Source organism: Saccopteryx leptura, chromosome 3 (genome assembly GCF_036850995.1).
Source record: "Saccopteryx leptura isolate mSacLep1 chromosome 3, mSacLep1_pri_phased_curated, whole genome shotgun sequence".
Lineage (NCBI taxonomy): Eukaryota > Metazoa > Chordata > Mammalia > Chiroptera > Emballonuridae > Saccopteryx > Saccopteryx leptura.
This window is the reverse complement of record NC_089505.1, coordinates 243,971,635-243,992,178: the sequence shown is the minus strand read 5'-3', so window position 1 is coordinate 243,992,178 and position 20,544 is coordinate 243,971,635. Positions and strand designations below refer to the sequence as shown.

The 20,544-nt window shown below is 41.6% G+C and overlaps 1 protein-coding gene across 3 annotated transcripts in view; it reads left to right on the top strand.

The window, feature by feature from the left end:
* Window positions 1-20,544, top strand: part of ALMS1 (ALMS1 centrosome and basal body associated protein) — a 236,177-nt gene that overhangs the window by 84,312 nt on the left and 131,321 nt on the right. For all 3 annotated transcript variants that reach the window (XM_066377980.1, XM_066377981.1, XM_066377979.1), the window contains 2 exons: window positions 899-8,074; window positions 9,489-9,622. In XM_066377980.1, the coding sequence (XP_066234077.1) occupies window positions 899-8,074; window positions 9,489-9,622 (7,310 nt within the window). The remainder of the gene's footprint in view (window positions 1-898; window positions 8,075-9,488; window positions 9,623-20,544) is intronic.

Here is a 20,544-nt window from a genome sequence, read left to right as displayed (position 1 = left end):
TGCTCTTGTAGGACTTGCAAGAAAGGGAAACCCATGAAAATAAGCTGATGATTCTTTGCTATGCCATGGGATGAAATAGTTTGTCTTGATTGAGGGGTGTCATATCCAGCACGCATAACAGTAACAGGCTAATGTGTTAGCTTCTAAGTAGTGTGAGATCAAATCCCAGAGTAGACAGCATTTTCACAGCACATTAAAAAAATTTTAAAAATCACCAGAAGATCTGCATAATATTTCATCGAATGGCAATATTCTGTTTTTAATCTATTTTTCTGTTGTTGAATATTTAAATTATTTACACATTAGACTGCTGCTTTAAGTGGGTTTGTAATACATAAATATCTTTGAGTATAAATATTTGTCTTTTGACGACTCTTTCCTTAGGATTTCTGTCTAGAGTACTTAGTCCAAAGGAAGGAAAGCTTGCTTCCTTTTAATGCATAAAAAAGATATTTTTAATTAAAAAATATATATACTATTGCCCTGGCCTGTGGGCTCAGTGGTAGAGCATTGGCCCGGTGTGTGGATGTCCTGGGTTCGACTGCTGGTCAGGGCACACAGGAGAAGCACCCATCTGCTTCTCCACTCCTCCCTCTCTCGCTTCTTTCTCTCTCTCTCCACCCTTCTCTCTTCTCCTACTGCAGCCATGGCTTAATTGGAGCAAGTATCGAGCACTGAGGATGGCTCCATGGCCTCCGCCTTGGGCACTGAGAGTTTTGTTGCTGAGCAATGGAGCAACACCCCAAATGGGCAGAGTATTGCCCCTTAGTGGGCTTTCCGGGTGGATCCTGGTTGGGGGTGCATGGGGGAATATGTCTCTGTCTCCCCTCCTTTCAAAGAAAAAGAAAAAATATATATATATATTATTATCAGTAATAACAAATTTATTTTTCTTTAGGAGAAATTTCAAAAGGAGACATAACTGAAATTATTCAGTCCAACTTGAAACAAGGCATCGCTACCACTTCTGGCGATTCAGAGATTGGATCTCATTTACCTTTGTCCCCTGAGGACTTTCCTCAGTTGGCTGTAAGGTCTTCTGTGGAGAATACTATTGGTCTACATGCTGATACTCTCAACCAGCAGATATTGGCAGATGGCCGTGTAACTGAAGAGACACTAGAAGTTTTAGCTGTTCCTGAACTAGCTGATCAGAAGACTGAGATATCAACAGTATCAACTAGTTCCTACTCACTAAGAGAGAAGCCCAATATTTTCTACCCACAGCTCTTAAAAGACAGTTATCTAACTGAAGAGTCTCTAAGAGTTTCGGCTGTTCCTCAACCTCCTGACCAGAAGACCAGCATATCTGCAGTTTCTCCAAGTTCCTACTTACTTGGAGAGAAGCACAGTATTTTCTACCAGCAGGTATTGCCAGATAGTCATCAAATTGAAGAGGCTACAAAATTTTCATCTGTTTTTGGACCTGCTGACCAGACAAGTGAGAAAACAGCAGAACCTTCTGGTTCCTATTTACGTAGAGAGAAGCATATTTTTTTCTCTCAACAACAGCTACCAGACAGTCATCTAATTGAACAGCCTGTGAAAGTTTCATTTGTTCCTGTACCAGCTGAAAAAGCAACTGTAATACCACTAGGATCCTCTACTTTATATTCACATGAAGAGAAGCCTCATATTTTCTATCAGCAGACATTCCCAGAAAGTCATATAACTGAACAGGCTCTGAAAGTTTCAGTTGCTCCTGGATCCACTGATCAGAAAAAGGGGATACCAACAGTATCTTCTACTTCATACTCACATAGAGAGAAGCCCAGTATTTTCTACCAGCAAGAGTTGCCAGAAAGTCATCTAACTGAACAGGCCCAGCAAGTTTCGGCTGTTTCTGAATTCACTGACCAGAAGACTAGGATACCAACAATAATCTCTACTTCTTACTCTAATGGAGAGAAGCCCCATATTTTTTATCAGCAGACATTGCCAGTAAGTCAGCTAACTGAACAGGCTCTGAAAGTTTCAGCTGCTCTTGGACTTGCTGACCAGAAGAGTGGGATACCTACTGTAACCTCTACTTCTTACTTGCAAGAAGAAAAGACCAATGTTATCTATCAACAGGAGTTGCCAGAGAGGCATTTAACTAAAGAGGTTCAGAAAGTTCCAGCCGTCCCTAGACCAGCTCAACAGAAGACTGTGATACCAATAGCACCTTCTATTTCCTCCTCACATAGAGGGAAGACCAGTTTTTTTAATGATCAGGAGTTGCCAGACAGTCATCTAACTGAACAGGCTCGGAGAATTTCATATATTCCTGGACCAGCTGGCCAGAATCCTGGGACACAATCAGTACCCTCCAGTGCCTTCTCACATAGAGAGAAACCCATTATTTTTTACCAGCAAGAGTTTCCAGACAGTCATCTAATTGAAGAGGCTCTAAAAGTTTCATCTGTTCTGGGACCAGCTGAACAGAACACTGGGATACCATCAGGATCCTCTGGGTCCTATTCATTTGAAGAGAAACCCAGTATTTTCTACCAGCAGTCATTACCAGATAGTCATCTAACTGAACAGGCTCTGAAAGTTTCGCCTGTTCCTAGACCAGATGACCAAAAGACGGATATACTAACAGTTCCCTCTGGTTCTGACTCACATAGAGAGAAGCCAAATATTTTCTACCAGCAGCAGTTGCCAGACAATAATTTAACTGAACAGCCTCAGCAAGTTTCATCTGTTCCTAGACCAGCTGAAGAGAATACTGGGATACCAAGAGTGCCCTCTACTTTCTATCCATACAGAGAGAACCCCTTTAGTTTCTACCCACAGGGCTTGCCTGACAGTCATCCACCTGAAGAGGCTCTGAAAGTTTCAGCTGTTCCTGGACCAGCTGACCAGAAGACTGGGTTACAGTCAGAACCTTCTAATTTCTACTCACAAAGAGAAAAGTCCAGTATTTTCTACCAACAAGAGTTGCCAGATAGTCGCCTCACTGAAGAGGCTCTGAAAGTTTCAGCTGTTCCTGGACCAGCTGACCAGAAGACTGGGTTACCATCAGAACCTTCTAGTTCCTACTCAAATAGAGAAAAGTCCAGTATTTTCTACCCACAGGGCTTGCCAGATAGTCGTCTCACTGAAGAGGCTCTGAAAGTTTCAGCTGTTCCTGGACCAGCTGACCAGAAGACTGGGTTACCATCAGAACCTTCTAGTTCCTACTCAAATAGAGAAAAGTCCAGTATTTTCTACCCACAGGGCTTGCCAGATAGTCGCCTCACTGAAGAGGCTCTGAAAGTTTCAGCTGTTCCTGAAACAGGTGATCAGAAGCCTGGGTTACAGTCAGAACCTTCTAGTTCCTACTCACAAAGAGAAAAGTCCAGTATTTTCTACCAACAAGAGTTGCCAGATAGTCACCTCACTGAAGAGGCTCTGAAAGTTTCAGCTGTTCCTGAAACAGGTGATCAGAAGCCTGGGTTACCAATAGCATCTCCACGTTCCTACTCACTTGGAGGGAAGTCCATTATTTTTTACCCACAGGCCTTACCAGACACTCATCTCACTGAAGAGGCTTTGAAAGTTTCCACCATTTCTAGACCAGCTGATCAGAACACTGGGATACCAACAGTGCCCTCTACTTCCTATCCACATAGAGAGAATCATATTATTTTCTCACCACAGGCCTTGTCAGACAGTCACATACTTGAAGAGGCTCTAAAAGTTTCAGCTGTTCCTGGACCAGCTGACCAGAAGACTGGGTTGCCATCAGAACCTTCTAGTTCCTACTCACAGAGAGAAAAGCCCATTATTTTCTACCCACAGGTCTTACCAGACACTAATCTCACTGAAGAGGCTCTGAAAGTTTCGCCTGTTCCTAGACCAGATGACCAAAAGACGGATATACTAACAGTTCCCTCTGGTTCCGACTCACATAGAGAGAAGCCAAATATTTTCTACCAGCAGCAGTTGCCAGACAATAATTTAACTGAACAGCCTCAGCAAGTTTCATCTGTTCCTAGACCAGCTGAAGTGAATACTGGGATACCAAGAGTGCCCTCTACTTTCTATCCACACAGAGAGAACCCCTTTAGTTTCTACCCACAGGGCTTGCCTGACAGTCATCCACCTGAAGAGGCTCTGAAAGTTTCAGCTGTTCCTGGACCAATTGACCAGAAGACTGGGTTACAGTCAGAACTTTCTAGTTCCTACTCACAAAGAGAAAAGTCCAGTATTTTCTACCAACAAGAGTTGCCAGATAGTCGCCTCACTGAAGAGGCTCTAAAAGTTTCAGCTGTTCCTGGACCAGCTGACCAGAAGACTGGGTTACCAATAGCATCTCCACGTTCCTACTCACTTGGAGGGAAGTCCATTATTTTTTACCCACAGGCCTTACCAGACACTCATCTCACTGAAGAGGCTCTGAAAGTTTCAGCTGTTCCTGGACCAGCTGACCAGAAGACTGGGTTACCATCAGAACCTTCTAGTTCCTACTCAAATAGAGAAAAGTCCAGTATTTTCTACCCACAGGGCTTGCCAGATAGTCGTCTCACTGAAGAGGCTCTGAAAGTTTCAGCTGTTCCTGAAACAGGTGATCAGAAGCCTGGGTTACAGTCAGAACCTTCTAGTTCCTACTCACAAAGAGAAAAGTCCAGTATTTTCTACCAACAAGAGTTGCCAGATAGTCGCCTCACTGAAGAGGCTCTAAAAGTTTCAGCTGTTCCTGAAACAGGTGATCAGAAGCCTGGGTTACCAATAGCATCTCCACGTTCCTACTCACTTGGAGGGAAGTCCATTATTTTTTACCCACAGGCCTTACCAGACACTCATCTCACTGAAGAGGCTTTGAAAGTTTCCACCATTTCTAGACCAGCTGATCAGAACACTGGGATACCAACAGTGCCCTCTACTTCCTATCCACATAGAGAGAATCATATTATTTTCTCACCACAGGCCTTGTCAGACAGTCACATACTTGAAGAGGCTCTAAAAGTTTCAGCTGTTCCTGGACCAGCTGACCAGAAGACTGGGTTACCATCAGAACCTTCTAGTTCCTACTCGAATAGAGAAAAGTCCAGTATTTTTTACCCACAGGGCTTGCCAGATAGTCGTTTCACTGAAGAGGCTCTGAAAGTTTCAGCTGTTCCTGAAACAGGTGATCAGAAGCCTGGGTTACAGTCAGAACCTTCTAGTTCCTACTCACAAAGAGAAAAGTCCAGTATTTTCTACCAACAAGAGTTGCCAGATAGTCGCATCACTGAAGAGGCTCTAAAAGTTTCAGCTGTTCCTGAAACAGGTGATCAGAAGCCTGGGTTACCAATAGCATCTCCACGTTCCTACTCACTTGGAGGGAAGTCCATTATTTTTTACCCACAGGCCTTACCAGACACTCATCTCACTGAAGAGGCTTTGAAAGTTTCCACCATTTCTAGACCAGCTGATCAGAACACTGGGATACCAACAGTGCCCTCTACTTCCTATCCACATAGAGAGAATCATATTATTTTCTCACCACAGGCCTTGTCAGACAGTCACATACTTGAAGAGGCTCTAAAAGTTTCAGCTGTTCCTGGACCAGCTGACCAGAAGACTGGGTTGCCATCAGAACCTTCTAGTTCCTACTCACAGAGAGAAAAGTCCAGTATTTTCTACCAACAGGACTTGTCAGATAGTCGTCTCACTGAAGAGGCTCTAAAAGTTTCAGCTGTTCCTAGACCAGCTGACCAGAAGACTGGGTTGCCATCAGAACCTTCTAGTTCCTACTCACAGAGAGAAAAGCCCATTATTTTCTACCCACAGGGCTTGCCAGATAGTCGTCTCCCTGAAGAGGCTCTGAAAGTTTCAGCTGTTCCTGAAACAAGTGATCAGAAGACTGAGTTACCAATAGCATCTCCACGTTCCTACTCACTTGAAGGAAAGTCCATTATTTTTTACAAACAGGCCTTACCAGATAAACATTTCACAGAAGAGGCTCTGAGTGTTTTAGTTTCTCCCGGACCAGCTGACCAGAAGACTGAGTTACCTACAGTATCCTCTACTTCCTACTCTCAGAGAGAGAAGCCCTTTATTTTCAACCCTCAGGCCTTGCCAGAGAGTCATCTCACTGAAGAGCCTCTGAAAGTTTCAACTGTTCTACCAGGTGATCAGAATATCGGAATACCGGTAGTAACCTCTGCTTCCTACTTGAATAAAGAGATGCCTGTTATTTTATACCAAGAGGCCTTGGCAGACAGTCAGTTAACTGTAGAGGCTCTGAAAGTTTCAACTGTTCCTAGACTAGGTGACCAGGATACCAGAAAACCAACAGTAGCCTCTACTTCTTACTCACAAAGAGAAAAGCCTATTACTTCTTACCAACAGGAGTTGCCAGGTAGTCATGTAACTGAAGAGGCTCTGAAAGTTTCAGGTGTTCCTGGAACAGCTGACCGGAAGACCTGGATACCTACAGTACCATCTAGTTCCTATTCATATAGAGAGAAGCCCATCATTTCTTACCAGCAAGATATTGCTCAAGATGCTTTAAAAGTTTTAGGGGTTTCTAGACCAGCTGATCAGAAGACTGAGATACCAGCAGAACCTTCTAATTCTTACTCACATAAAGAGATAACCAAGACTTCCACTGTGATTTTACCAGATGACCAGAAGACTGAGTTACCAACAGCTCCCTTTATTTCCTACTCACCTGGAGAGAAGCCCAAGAATTTAACTGTGATTGGCCCAGATGACAAGAAGACTACGTTACTGACAGTTTTTCGTAATTCTTATTCTCAGACAATAAAGCCCAATATTTTCGTTAAACAGCACTTGCCAGATAGACATCATAGTGAAGATAATTTGAACATTTCATCTGTCCCTGAACCAACTGATGTGAATTCTGGGATACCAGTATCTCCTTCTACTTCCCATTCACACAAAGAGAAACCTAATATTTTATATCCACAGGAATTGACAGATAAATATCAAAATGAAGATGTACTAAAAGTATCAACAGTTCCTGAGCCAGCTGGCCGGAAAACTGTGTTACCAACAACTCCTCCTAGTATTTTTTCACACAAAGAGAAACCAGATATATTCTATCAACAGGATTTGCCAGATAGACATCTGACTGAAGATGCCCTGAAGTTCTCAAGTGGTTTTGGGCAAGCTGAGCAAACTACTGGGATATCAACAGTTCACTGTGGTACTTATTCACATAGTGAGAAGCACAAACTTATTTCAGACCATATCCAAAGTCTAATCGATAATTTAGATTCTTCTAACTCTAGTATTATCTCAGACAATACACCTTTAAATTCTCAAGCTGATGGTAGAGTTGTAATAAATAAGCCAGAACCTTCAGGTTTTGAAGCTGTTGGCTCTGAAGAATTCCAGAATAATGATTCTAAAACTCTTAAAGAAATTCGGACACTTTTAATGGAGGCAGAAAATATAGCACTGAAACGATGCAATTTCCCTGCTCCCCTTGTACCTTTCAGAGATGTTAGTGATATTTCATTTATTCAATCTAAGAAGGTTGTTTGCTTCAAAGAACCCCCAACAACTGGTGAATCTAATGTAGATTTGCCTCAGAGACAGCCATTTACAGAGGAGAACCCAAGCAACAAGTGCACACAGAAGGACATTAGCACACAGACAAATCTGAAATGCCAGAATGGTATTGAAAATTGGGAGTTTATTAGTTCAACTACAGTTAGAAGTCCTCTACAGAAAGCAGAAAGCAAAGCTAGAGTGGCATTAAGCGAAACCTTTAGGCGATATAAAGCAGCTGGATCTGTTATGAGATCTGAACCTGAAGGGTATAATGGAACCCTTGGGAATAAAATTCTTATCCCTATGATGACTATCATAAAAAGTGATTCAAGCAGCGATGCAAGTTCCTGTTCATGGGACAGTAATTCCTTGGAGTCAGTTTCTGATGTTCTTCTAAACTTATTTCCATATGCTTCACCGAATATGAGCATGACAAATAGCAAGGAGGAAGAGTGTATGTCAGAGAGTGATGATGGGGGTAGTAGTAGTGTGGACTCACTGGCTGCACATGTGAAAAACCTTCTGGAATGTGAATCCTCACTGAACCATGCTAAACAAATACTCAGAAATGCAGAGGAAGAGGAAAGTCGGGTACGTGCACGAGGTAGGAACTGATAATGTGCTATAAAGGCAGGTGAAGCTTATAAACACTAGTTTAATTATTTAAAGTTAAGTGGCGTTCTAAATTTATTTTCTTGTAGACCTCTTAGGATGATTACATTTTTCTGTTGGCAATTGAGAATAAGTCCATTTAACCAATAATGTAGCTTAGTCACAGTATTAATAGTGCTAGTTTGAGTTTAGGGTCTTAGGAAAAGTAAGTTCTGATGTCTGAAGGAGAGTAAGGATATAGCTTGAGTATCTAAACTCCTAAAGCTATCATGTTTCCCTGATCCTTCCATTATAGTTCCTTATTTTGGAGTCAGAAAAAAACCCATTTACTGTACTCTAAATCACTCTGAATCATGAAACTACTTATACTTTCTCATATCCTTTGCTAATAAAATTTTTGAAGCAGATCTTAGGTAGAGATTGGAAAAAAATTAATCAAGGTATTTCACGTTAAAACTTGCGTTAGAAATTTAAAAGAATGTTTATCAGTCACTTTAATCTCTAATAATAGAATTCCATTAAAAAATAAAAAATCTTTAGGACAATGTGGGGAATATATTTTGAGGGGCATTTTATAAGCAATCTAGGCCTACCTGGGAACCTTTCCTAGAGGTTAACTGCCTAAACCATTCCTTTATCACTTAGGCATATGTTGATTCTCCAAAGAACACCCAAGTTTTATTTATTTTTAAATATCAGCTCTTGTGGAATTGGCAACTTGGGAAAAGGCAAAGGGACTGTTCTGATTAGAAAGAAGATTAAGATAAAAATGATCAAATACCACATTTTTCTCTTGGGAGAAAAATCTGTGAAATGTGTTTTTTTGTTTTGTTTTTTGTTTTTAAGTGAGCGTAGTGGAGATAGACAGACTCCCTCATGCGCCCTGACTAGGACCCAACTGTCAACTCCTGTCTGGGTCCGATGCTCTGCCCATCTGAGGCTGCCGACAAGCAAGCTATTTTTAGCACCTGAGGCAGAGAGGCTTCATGGAGCCATCCTCAGCGCCAGGGCCTATGAACTCGAATCAGTCGAGCCATGGCTACAGGAGAGGGAGAGAGAGTGAGAAGCGGGAGGGGGTGGGATGGAGAAGCAGATGGTCGCCTCTCCTGTGTGCCTTGACTGGGAATCGAACCCAGGACTTTCACGCACCAGGTGGATGCTCTACCACTGAGCCAACTGTCCAGGGTTGTAAAATGTTCTTAAAAATCAGACTTTTCGATGAAATGATCTTTTAAAAACTTTTCATAGTTTGTCATATAATTTAGAGCACACATGTTTTGCTAAGCATGTGGTAGGCATTAAATTTAATATACTGTATATGATGATCTTCTGTGCTCTTACTAATAACTGATAAATGATCACTTTTGCATTGTATAAACTCAGGTGTTTTTATGCTTTCTGTCCAGCCTGGAACCTGAAATTTAATATGGCTCATGAGTGTGGCTACTCCTTTCCAGAATTAAATGAAGATGACAGGAGAAAAGTAGAAGAGATTAAAGCAAAGTTATTTGATCATGAGAGAACAACTGACTTGTCCAAGGTATGAAAGAAATGTAGAAATGAAAGGAGAAAATGTGAAAGGAAAAGTAGGATTTAGATCTCTTGCCTGGGCATCGATGACTCTAGCTGAGTCATTGTCTTTGGCTTAAAGGGCTTAAAGTGTTAGGAGTTTTAATTCTTCAAAAGTTAAGATTAAGTATTAGATTCTGTAGGTTTTGATTAATTCCAAATTCTTCTGTTGAAAATAATTTACCTCCTTTGGAAAATAAGAGTGGATTTGTTCTGTCAATAATATTGTTGTCACTCATATTCTTTTGAGGGTGATACCTTTTATTTTTTTAAAATTTTATTTATTGATTATACAGAGAGCAGAGAGAGAGAAGGGGGGGGGCTGAAGCAAGAGGTATTAACCATTAGTTGCTTCACTTTGTTTATTGACTGATTGTTTTTTGTATGTGCCTTGACTGAGCAAGCCTAGGGTGTTGAACCAGCAACCTCAGCATTCTATGTCAATGCTCTATCCACTGCGCCACCACAGGCCAGGCTTGAGGGTGATATCTTGAAATACAGATAAAATCCAGCTATTTTCAGATGTATATTCTCTGCTTAGGAACACAGAGGTATAATAGCCTTTGTATAAATTACTGTCTTTTGTTTTTATTTTTTAATTGAATTTATTGGGGTAACATTAAGTTAACATAAGTATGCAGGTTTCAGATGCCCAATTCTACAATCATTATCTTTTTAATAGTACATATTTTTCTGCTATTGTGTACTGTTTAATGCATAGAAAAGATGATTTAAAAGATGTATTTAAGGAATAAGTAAAATTAATTTCTGATATCAGCTATTCAGCTTGAGAAATAGAATGTTACCAAATACGTATCACTGAAGTCCTCCTTCCCCAACCATAACTCTTTTACTACTTATCTTGACATGTATTGATTTTCCTGCTGTTCAGTATGGTTTTCAGCTTTATGATAGATGGAGTTAACATAGTATATATTCTGAGAATTAATGTTTTTCATGTAGTCTTAAGTTTTTGAGATTCTTCTGTGTAGATGTACGTAGTTTTATTTTTTATTTTTGTAAGTGTTCAGTGTGTGAATATATAGTTTATCTATTCTCTTGTTGATAGGGCATTTAGTCTGCTATTATGAACAGTAATAGGGTGTAATACTACCTGTCTTAATAGGGTTTTAGCATGTCTTACATGAAATAATATATAAAATGCTGAATAGAATGTGTATTATCTAATAGTGGTAATTGGTAGCTATTCTTATTAATCCTGTAAAAGTCAATAAAGCTATCATATTCATAGACTTTTTATGGTCTAATTCATAGTTTCTGAGAAAATAGTTTACGAGAGATACAGCATAATTATTTAGCTTACTAATTTTGGAAAAGTGGGTTTTTTTTGTTTGCTTTTTAGTTTCTTTTGTTTTTTTAAGTGAGAGGAGGGGGGAGATAGACAGAATCCTTCATGTGCCCTCACTGGAATCCACCCAGAAAACCCTGTCTGGCGCCGATGCTCAGACCAGTCAAGCCATCCTCAGTGCCCGTGGCCCTCGCTCAAACAAATGAAGCCACTGGCTATGAGAGAGGAAGAGAGACAGAAGGGGGAGAAGGAGGGGAAGAGAAGCAGATGGTCGCTTCTCGTGTGTGTCCTGACTGGGTATTGAACCCCGGGCCAACACTATCCACTGAGCCAACCAACCATGGCCATATGAATACTTTCTTTTTTTTTTTTTACAGAGACAGAGAGAGAGTCAGAGAGAGGGATAGATAGGGACAGACAGACAGGAACGGAGAGATGAGAAGCATCAATCATCAGTTTTTCGTTGTGACACCTTAGTTGTTCATTGATTGCTTTCTCATATGTGCCTTGACTGTGGGGCTGCAGCAGACCGAGTAACCCCTTGCTCGAGCCAGCGACCTTGGGTCCAAGCTGGTGAGCTTTTGCTCAAACCAGATGAGCCCGTGCTCAAGCTGATACCTCGGGGTCTCGAACTGGGTCTTCCGCATCCCAGTCCGACACTCTATCCACTGCGCCATCGCCTGGTCAGGCCCATATGAATACTTTCTAAAAAAAAATCCTATCTTTCCTTCTGTCCCTTGTATTATTCCTGTCATTCATTTTACACAGATCACACACACGTTACATTCACATGTACACAAAAATACATATACATACATAGTAAGATTTCAAATAAACTTTTCTGTTAGATCAATTCAGAATAAAAAAGTTTTATTTATTTCTTTTTATTTTTTTAATTTTAATTTATTGTGTTTACATGGATTCAAGTGTCCCACTGAATATAACACTCTCATCCCTCACCCCCGTGTCCCTATTTATACCCCTCTTCCCCCTTCCTCTTAACCCCTCCTGCCTTCCCTCTGGGATTTGATGTCTTGTTATCTATATCTCTGTGCTATGTTTTTATAATTTCACTAATCCCTTCATCTTCTCTGATCCCATCCCCTCATCCCCCTTCCCTCTCACAGCTGTCTCTCTCGTCCCTGTGACCCCACCTCTGCCTCTATTCAGTTCCTCAGTTCACTTTGTTCATTACATTCCACAAATAAGTGAAATCATTTGACATTTGTCTTTGGCTTATTTCACTTAGCATAATAATCTCTAGGTCCATCAGTGCCATCGCAAAAGGGTAAGATTTCCTTATTTTTATTTTTTCTTTTTTTGTGTGTGACGGAGTCAGAGAGAGGGACAGACAGACAGGAAGGGAGAGAGATGGGAAGCATCAATTCTTCGTTGCAGCACCTTAGTTGTTCATTGATTGCTTTCTCATATGTGCCTTGACTGAGGGGCTACAGCAGACCAAATGACCCCTTGCTTGAGCCAGCCACCTTGGGCTCAAGCTGGTGAGCCTTGTTCAAACCAGATGAGCCCGCACTCTAGCTGGCAACCTTGGGGCCTCGAACCTGGGTCCTCCAGGTCTCAGTCCGATGCTCTGTCCACTGTGCCACTGCCTGGTCAGGCAGATTTCCTTCTTTTTCATGGCTATGTTGTATTCCATTGTGTATATGTACCACTGCTTTTTAATCCACTCATCCACTGATGGATACTTGGACTGTTTCCAGATCTTGGCTTTTGTAAACAATGCTTCAATAAACACGGGGGTGCATATCTTCTTTTGAATCAGTGATTTGGTATTCTAAGGATATATACCTAAAAATGGAATAGCTGGGTCAAAAGGCAATTCTATTTTTAATTTTTTGAGGAAACTCCATCCTGTTTTCCACAGTGGCCGCACAAGTCTGCATTCCCACCAGCAGTGCAGGAGAATTCCCTTTTCTCCACACCCTCGCCAGCATTTATTGTGTGTTATTTTGTTAATGAGCACCATTCTGACAGGTGTGAGGTGGTATCTCATTGTATATTTATTTTTTTACCTTTACTTATTTCTTCTTCAAGGCTCTTTTTTTCTTTTTTTTTGTAGATCTGAGTTTTTGACCTGCATTTTTCTCTGTAAAGTTATTCTGTTAACATTTGTTCCATGGCAGGTCTACTGGCACAGATTCCCTCAATTTTTGTTTGTATTAGAAAGTTTTATTTCTCCTTCAGTTTGAAGTACAGTTTCATAGGGTATAGAATTCTAAGTTGGTGGGGACTTTTCAACACTATAATATTTTCTCTTCTTTTTACTTGCATGGTTTCTGTGGAGAAGTCAAATATAATTCTTGCTCTGTAGAGAAGGCATTTTTGTCCTTCTGACTTTTTCAGGATTTTTATCTTCACATTGAAAATGTTACAGCTAGGTGTAGTTTTTCTAGGGTTTTTTTGTTTGTTTGTTTCACATTTAGCTTGCTTGATGTTTTTTGAAATTCCTGGATCAGTATTTTGATATCTGACATTAATTTGTGGGAAATTCTTACCTATGGTCTGGGGTTTTTTTTTCTTCATCTCTTTGCTTTTCAGTTTTAGAGGTTTCTGTTGAGATTTCCTAAGTTCAAGATTCTTTCCTTGGCTATGTCTAGTCTACTAATGAATCTGTCAAAGGCATTCTTCATTTCCGTTACAGTATTATTGATTTCTATTATTTTCTTTCCATTCTTTCATAGGGTTTTCATTTCTATGTTTACACTGTGTTTGTGTTCTTTAATGGTGTTCATGTTATCCATTATAGCCCTTAGAATATTAATCATAGTTATTTTAAACTCCTTGTCTGGAAATTCCAACATTCCTGTTATATCTGGTTTTATGCTCTGACTCATATATATATATATATATTTATTATTATTTAGTTAGTTTTTACTTTGTAGTATGCTGTGTTGCACAGCCTGTAGCTGGTGTATTAAATTTAGGATATGCAGATTATGACCTCTTGAATGAATACGCAAAAGCCACTCACAGGGGGTAGACTAGTACTGAGAATTGGAGCTTCCACTTTGGGGAAGTGAAAATCCCCGGGTTTGTTTTGATGGAAGGTGCAGTTTTAATATACTCTACAAAGAAAGTAGAGTCACAACGTTTATTACTCAGAAATCCTAGAAGTCTGGGGGTGCATTGAGCTGAGGGAAGGGTAGTCTTCTGTCCAGGTCATGAGCAGGAGATAGTGAGCATAGTAGCAAGCACTTTATTGCTTATAAGTTGGTTGAGGTAGAGGCACTGACTTTTCACAGCCTCAACTCTAAGTAGTTATTTTAAAAGGGACCCTGGAAAAAACAAAGAGGGAACAAACTTCTGGTGGGAATCATAAACTCAAATCTTTATCTGTCCATAATCTGGGTGTGGGCAGGGTTGTCATACTGTAAAATGCCTAGGCAGCAACTCAAAATAGCTGTTTTCTCATCACAATTGACCCTGTGATGTCTAGGCATTATTCTTTAGGGGAAATCATGGGCACTGTTTGGATGGTGGAGATAGTAACAGCCAGTGGCAGGGTTTTGGTCACCTAGCATTTGAAACATTTGAGTAAAGCAAAAATGACAATCAAGAACATCAGTAGATAAATGATAGTTCGAAATTTTTTTCGTAACCATCCCCCATTTGTTGGGGTACAGCCAAGAAAATACATCAAGACTGATGGATAAGGTTAAGGTAGGTATGTGATTAAAAACTTGGGTGAGATTATGGAATACTTACCTGTTGGGCCATCTTTTATAAATTTGTTTTATTTTGTTCGGAATTATTAATATATGTATAGCATGTATTCTTGCAGCACATGTACCTCTTTCCTTGGCCAGTAGTAATCTAAAGCTAAATGCTTATCTAAAACCACCTGTACTAAAAAATTATGTTATTGTTGCATTAGGCTGCACTTCAGTGTAACAGCCTAATATATTCAGCTAGTGGTTAACAGGTTGGTTGGTTGCCTTAGTAATTTTTTCTTATGTGTCTGCTGCGGTGGTGTGCAACCCACTTTCTGTGAAGGATTATAGCGACCTATTTCCAACATAGTGGGGATGAATGCCACATGCTCTTGATGTGAGGGGCCGGAAAAGAGATAGATTGAAAGTCTTGTTTAATGATTGGTATAAAGGTACTCCCAGGGAGAATAAGGTACATTGGTATGAACATACAGGGCCCAGCAAAGAGGTTGAGGGGAAGGGAAGTACACAAATGGAGAACCATGAATGTATTAGGGACTCAGGACACTAGATGCACAGCAGTCACTGTTTGATTGGGGGAGCTAATGTAATTCGGGGTTCCTTAGTTGTTTAGGCTGTGAGGCTCAGTGCTGTGGGGATTGTGCTCCTTGAAACAAGGTATAGGTAGTATTCTTGTGGTGTTGATACCTAGGCAGATTTGGAGGATTAGAATGGGCATGTGGGCCCTGGCCAGTCGCCTCAGCTGTAGAGCGTTGGCCAACGTGTGGAAGTCCTAGGTTCGATTCCCAGCCAGGGCACACAGGAGAAGCATCCATCAGCTTCTCTACCTTTCCCCCTCTCCTCCCTCTCTGTCTCTCTCTTCCCTCTTACAGCCAAGGGTCCATTGGAGCAAAGTTGGCTCAGGCACTGAGGATGGTTCCATGGCTTCCGCCTCAGGTGATACAATGGCTCTGATTGCAGTGGAGCAATGCCCCAGATGGGCTGAGCATCGCACCCTGGGGGGCATGCTGGGTGGATCCTGGTTGGGCGTATACAGGAGTCTGATTGCCCCCCGCTTCTAACTTAGGAAAAATACAAAAAAAAAAAAAAAATAGGCATGTGGGGGCTTCTGTCAAGTGCCAAATACTGATGGCAAGTGTACTGCAAATGAAGTTGAGCACCATAAAGAGTGTCTGGGCAAGCAGCAGGGTTACATGGGGCGCCTTCTGTTGAGCACTTGGGGACAGTGTTAAAAAATCAGCCAGGTAGGCCACTAACTTGGGAAAAAAATTTTTTTGAGTCTGGTAACGTGCCCAGCAATTACAGTGGCCCCCAAAATGAGCTCTGGTTTCTGCCCATTTGTATAAAAATATTAGGTTCACTGTGATCTACCGAAAAGTCAGCCCTTGACACAGGGTTTGAAAAGAAAAAGAAAATTAGGACTATTGGAGGCCTTGAATGGGATAATTGTGGAGCCCTGAGTGGTGACAGTCTGAAAGGGTCTCCTCAGCATGGTGTAGGCAGGTGACTCTGTGGCTATGATCTGGGTGTGTGTGGGGGGAGTGCTGTGGTGATGGTAGCACCTGCAACTGGGAAGGGGTCCTCTCAACAGAAATTAAATTCACTAACTCCTAGTAGGATGCATGATGTGGACCAACCTAATAGGCGTGGTGAGGGCAAGCAACTAAGTGAACTGTTTAAAGGGACCTCCATAAGGTTATGAGACTCAACACATACCTTGGTCTTCTATAGTTCAGAGATGCAGTGGAGAGGACCCTAACAGTCATAGTACCACCTAAAATCAAACAGCCAGCACTGTAGTAAGCAAGGTGGCTTTGAAGCAAACACATTGTTAATTCTGCAAAATGCCACTGAAAAGGGTTGTCAGCAGGGTATTTAGATAAGCAGTGTTTAGTTCAGCAAGTACTGTTGAGTTTTTGCCATCATCAGCTGATGCGCTTTCCTGGGTGTCATCTCTGTTATAGTGGAAGGCTGTGGAGGCAGCATTAGGATGAAGTTGTTTCCTATGGTATTGTGGGCTCAGGTGTTGTCATCACTCAGATTGTCGCGTCCTGCACTGGTGTGTGCTGGAGCATTGTCACCAGTGTTGTTGCAGGTGGATGGAGCCATCCCAGAGGGGATGGTTGCTCTAGGAAGCCATGAAGGAGGGGAATTGAGGGGCCAAAAGGCCTAATAGAGTTCCATAGATTTGAGATGCCATAATTGGGGTTTTATTGCACCATTGGAAGCACATGCTGGTTTCACAAATTCTTAGTAAATTTGAGGGGTCCTCAGGAGTGCACCTTGTAAGTGATTGGGTAGTGTTTTTCTTTAAGGCATAAGAGGTCACCATCCGTAAATAGTAAAGGTTGGGAGCACATGTGTAGCTTTGGCTTAAAAAATTTTTAATTACATGCTTCTGACAATTTAATGTTTGGCCCTGTATTACCATAGATGGGTGTGAACTGCATAAACCTATCAGCCACTTACAATTGAAATTATTGAAGTATAATGGCTGGTGGCCTTTAAGCATTTGTGCCTTTGGTCTCATTTAAGATAGAGGACTTGAATCACCCAGCTAGTATTCACACCTGGGGACATTTTGGGCACAGCCCTTTAGGGTTGACTTTCAAAACACTCTGTCTCCCCATCTTGGGTGGAATTATAGGTAAGAGCTGTGTATTTCCAGCAACTTTTTAGTGTTGGCTCTCTGGGGTCAGGAAGTCTCATGACCCAGATGGCACAAAAAGCACAAAGTCCAATAGTAGCAAGCATATGCATTTTATAGTGTCTGCCCAATTACTCTCCCATGTGAAGATTTATCATGGGATTACTGTGGGTCAGCAGCTCATTGTATTGCCTTGATGCCATCTTCTAATGTTGCTGGAGTCAACCAATCTTAGTGCCTCTTCCCCCTCTTTAGAGTTCCACACTGTTCTTTTTGTGGGAATGAATGAAATTATTTCTACTTTCTGTGGGGAGGTATGAGCCACTTATTAAAGCCTCTATACATTGGAATTTCAGCTGGAATGTGTATATCCAGCAAGTAAGTATGGTCTAGCAGCAGCATATAGTAGGGCTGATTTTTTCTAATGTCTGGAATATCTATGGCCAGGGGAGTCATAGCTAACCACTTGTCCCTGATTGGGTTGTAAATGAATACTGAAAGATGAAATGATCAACATTTTAAAATCTGTAAGGGAACTCAGTAGTGTTGAGAATAATATAAATAATATTGTCCTGTAAGATGAAGGCATCATATTCCTCTATGATAACAATCATAGGCAGCATGACCTGGCAAGTCCGGTTGGTGTGAGGAGAGTAGTGACCATGGTTTAGAGCAGGGGTCCCCAAACTTTTTACACAGGGGGCCAGTTCACTGTCCCTCAGACCGTTGGAGGGCCAGACTATAAAAAAAAACTACGAACAAATTCCTATGCACACTGCACATATCTTATTTTAAAGTAAAAAAAACAAAATGGGAACAAATACAATATTTAAAATAAAGAACACGTAAATTTAAATCAACAAACTGACCAGTATTTCAATGGGAACTATGGTCCTGCTTTTGGCTAATGAGATGGTCAATGTCTGGTTCCATATTTGTCACTGCTAGCCATAACAAGTGATATGACGCATTTCCAGAGCCATGACACATGCGTCCCGCGTCACCAGAAGTAGTGCTGTACGTGAGTGATGCTGCGCTTTGCGGTGCTGCCACATACAGTACTCCAGGAGCACAGGATCCTGTGCTCCTGTCACTGACCACCAATGAAAGAGGTGCCCCTTCTGGAAGTGCGGCAGGGGCCGGATAAATGGCCTCAGGGGGCCGCATGTGGCCCGCGGGCCATAGTTTGGGGACCCCTGGTTTAGAGTTTAAAGTGGTTAGTACCCCTATCAACACTGAAGTCCACTCATTGCACTGTAAATTAAGGAGCAAGGATGTTAAAAGACCAGTGATAGTGTTCAGTAATGCCCGAGGAGTATAGCCTGTATAAGAGGTGAAAATTCAATTGGGTGCTGTGTTGGAGAATCCAGTGCTGTGTTATATGGGCAGTAAAATGAAACCCTTTATCTAGGTCACTGATATCAGGAGGGCTGAATGGGGGCAGGATATACTTACAAAAGAAAGAGATTTACTGGTGGATGAGGAAGCAGCAGGCAGGTAGAAGTATCTATATGGGTACTAGTGAAGCAGGTAGTATCTATAGGTAGAGAGAGTGGCCCTATTAAATTAACCTGCCAGCAGCTAAAAAAGAGGTCTTTGAAACTGAATATGGTAGGACAGTTTTCAGTGTTTGGTTCGGGAACATAATTACAATTCAAAAAGTGTGTTTTGCAAGGACTATCTTAAGTGGAACACCCTTCCATGGGTCCAGGCCAGTGTAGCAGCAATTTCCTCATGACCCAAAGAGATATGGGATCATTTGGCCAGGGAATAAGGGGTATGGAAGTGGTGACTAAGAAAGGCCAGAATGGTAGAGTCAAGGATTAATTGATGGGGGTTTGGAGGGTATCTATGGTTTTGTGGGAGTTGTTGGTGAAGTAATTGGTTGAGACCTCTGAATGGTGGTGACATCGATTTGGGTAAGACTTTGGTATGCTAGCTTTTGTATGTAGCTGAAACATGGATAACTTTAATTGTGGTTGGTGCGTAGGCAATGTCCTTCTAAACTTGGGCACTTCAGACGAACGGCCTTGAATATGAAAATTGTCCTGTTCCCATTGTCCTGGCCAAACTGCTAGCCAGTTAGCAACTGCCCATGAGATAGTAAAAATATTGACAAGAGGCTTGTCTGCACACCCTTTACTATCACAAGTTCAGCAAGCTGTGCCTACCCCAGCTTGCTGTCTTTGAGAAGTGTGCTGCTGGCAGGATGGTGCATTGCTGCTAACAGGCTCTACTGTGTATGGTGGCAGTAGCACTGCCATCTGTGAAGTTCACAGACACCCTTTCTCATTCCATCAGCTCTTCCCAGGGGCTACCCTGCGTGTCCAGAAGCTTATGCAATAGGCTTATTGTCAATATTTCCTCAAGGTCCATGCACAGGAGGCTGAGGATCAGGGAATCCTCATCCTCGTACAATGTGAAAAGATCTGCTATGTCAAGTTTAGCCCATTGCTGAAGGTACCATTTTCAGTTTAGCAAAGAAGTATTTGTGGCCATGCCAAGCCACTGTTGGGAGATGTGATATAATAGAAATGTGGATAAGCAGGAGAATAGGCTTTGTCCTGTGAGTATCTCTGTTTCTAACAAAGTTCAATAAGCACTCAGAAATTGAGATTCTAAGTGGGTGTGGCGGGTCCAGAAGGTCATAGGCAACTAAGAGGAGCTATGGTTAGTTTATAGGGCCCAGGAAACATAGTCCATGGTGGCCAGTGTCTCATCCTGGAATGGGAAACCAGGAGGATAGCTTGATGAGTTGACCTTTGTGCCAGCTGGAAGGCTTGTTCTTGAACTTCTCCCCAATAATATGTGGAGGATTTGCATGTGACTACGTAAATGGGTCTAAGAATGACGGATACATTTTGTTATGTATTGCCTCCAAAATGAAGGTCCAAGATATGTTGGGTTTGTTGTAGCTGGTAGGAGGATGAATAGCAAACAATGTTAAGCAGAATTTCCTGGCCTTTAGAGGACCAATTAATGCCCAGACATTTAACAGTTATGTCTGGCCCTTGAATTTTATATGAGAGAAAAGCCCAACTTCGAGGCTGTAGGTGGGTTACCAGCAGTGTTAGGGCCTCACGTACTACATCCTTTGAGGTGCCCCAGATTAGAATATCATCATTATATGGTTTAAGAGGACACTGTAAGGGTATCCAGGTTTTGCTGACAGATTGTGGGTAATGCAGGGCTTATGATAATTCATAGGCAGTTGGGTAAAAGTATATTGGGTGCCTTTGAATGTG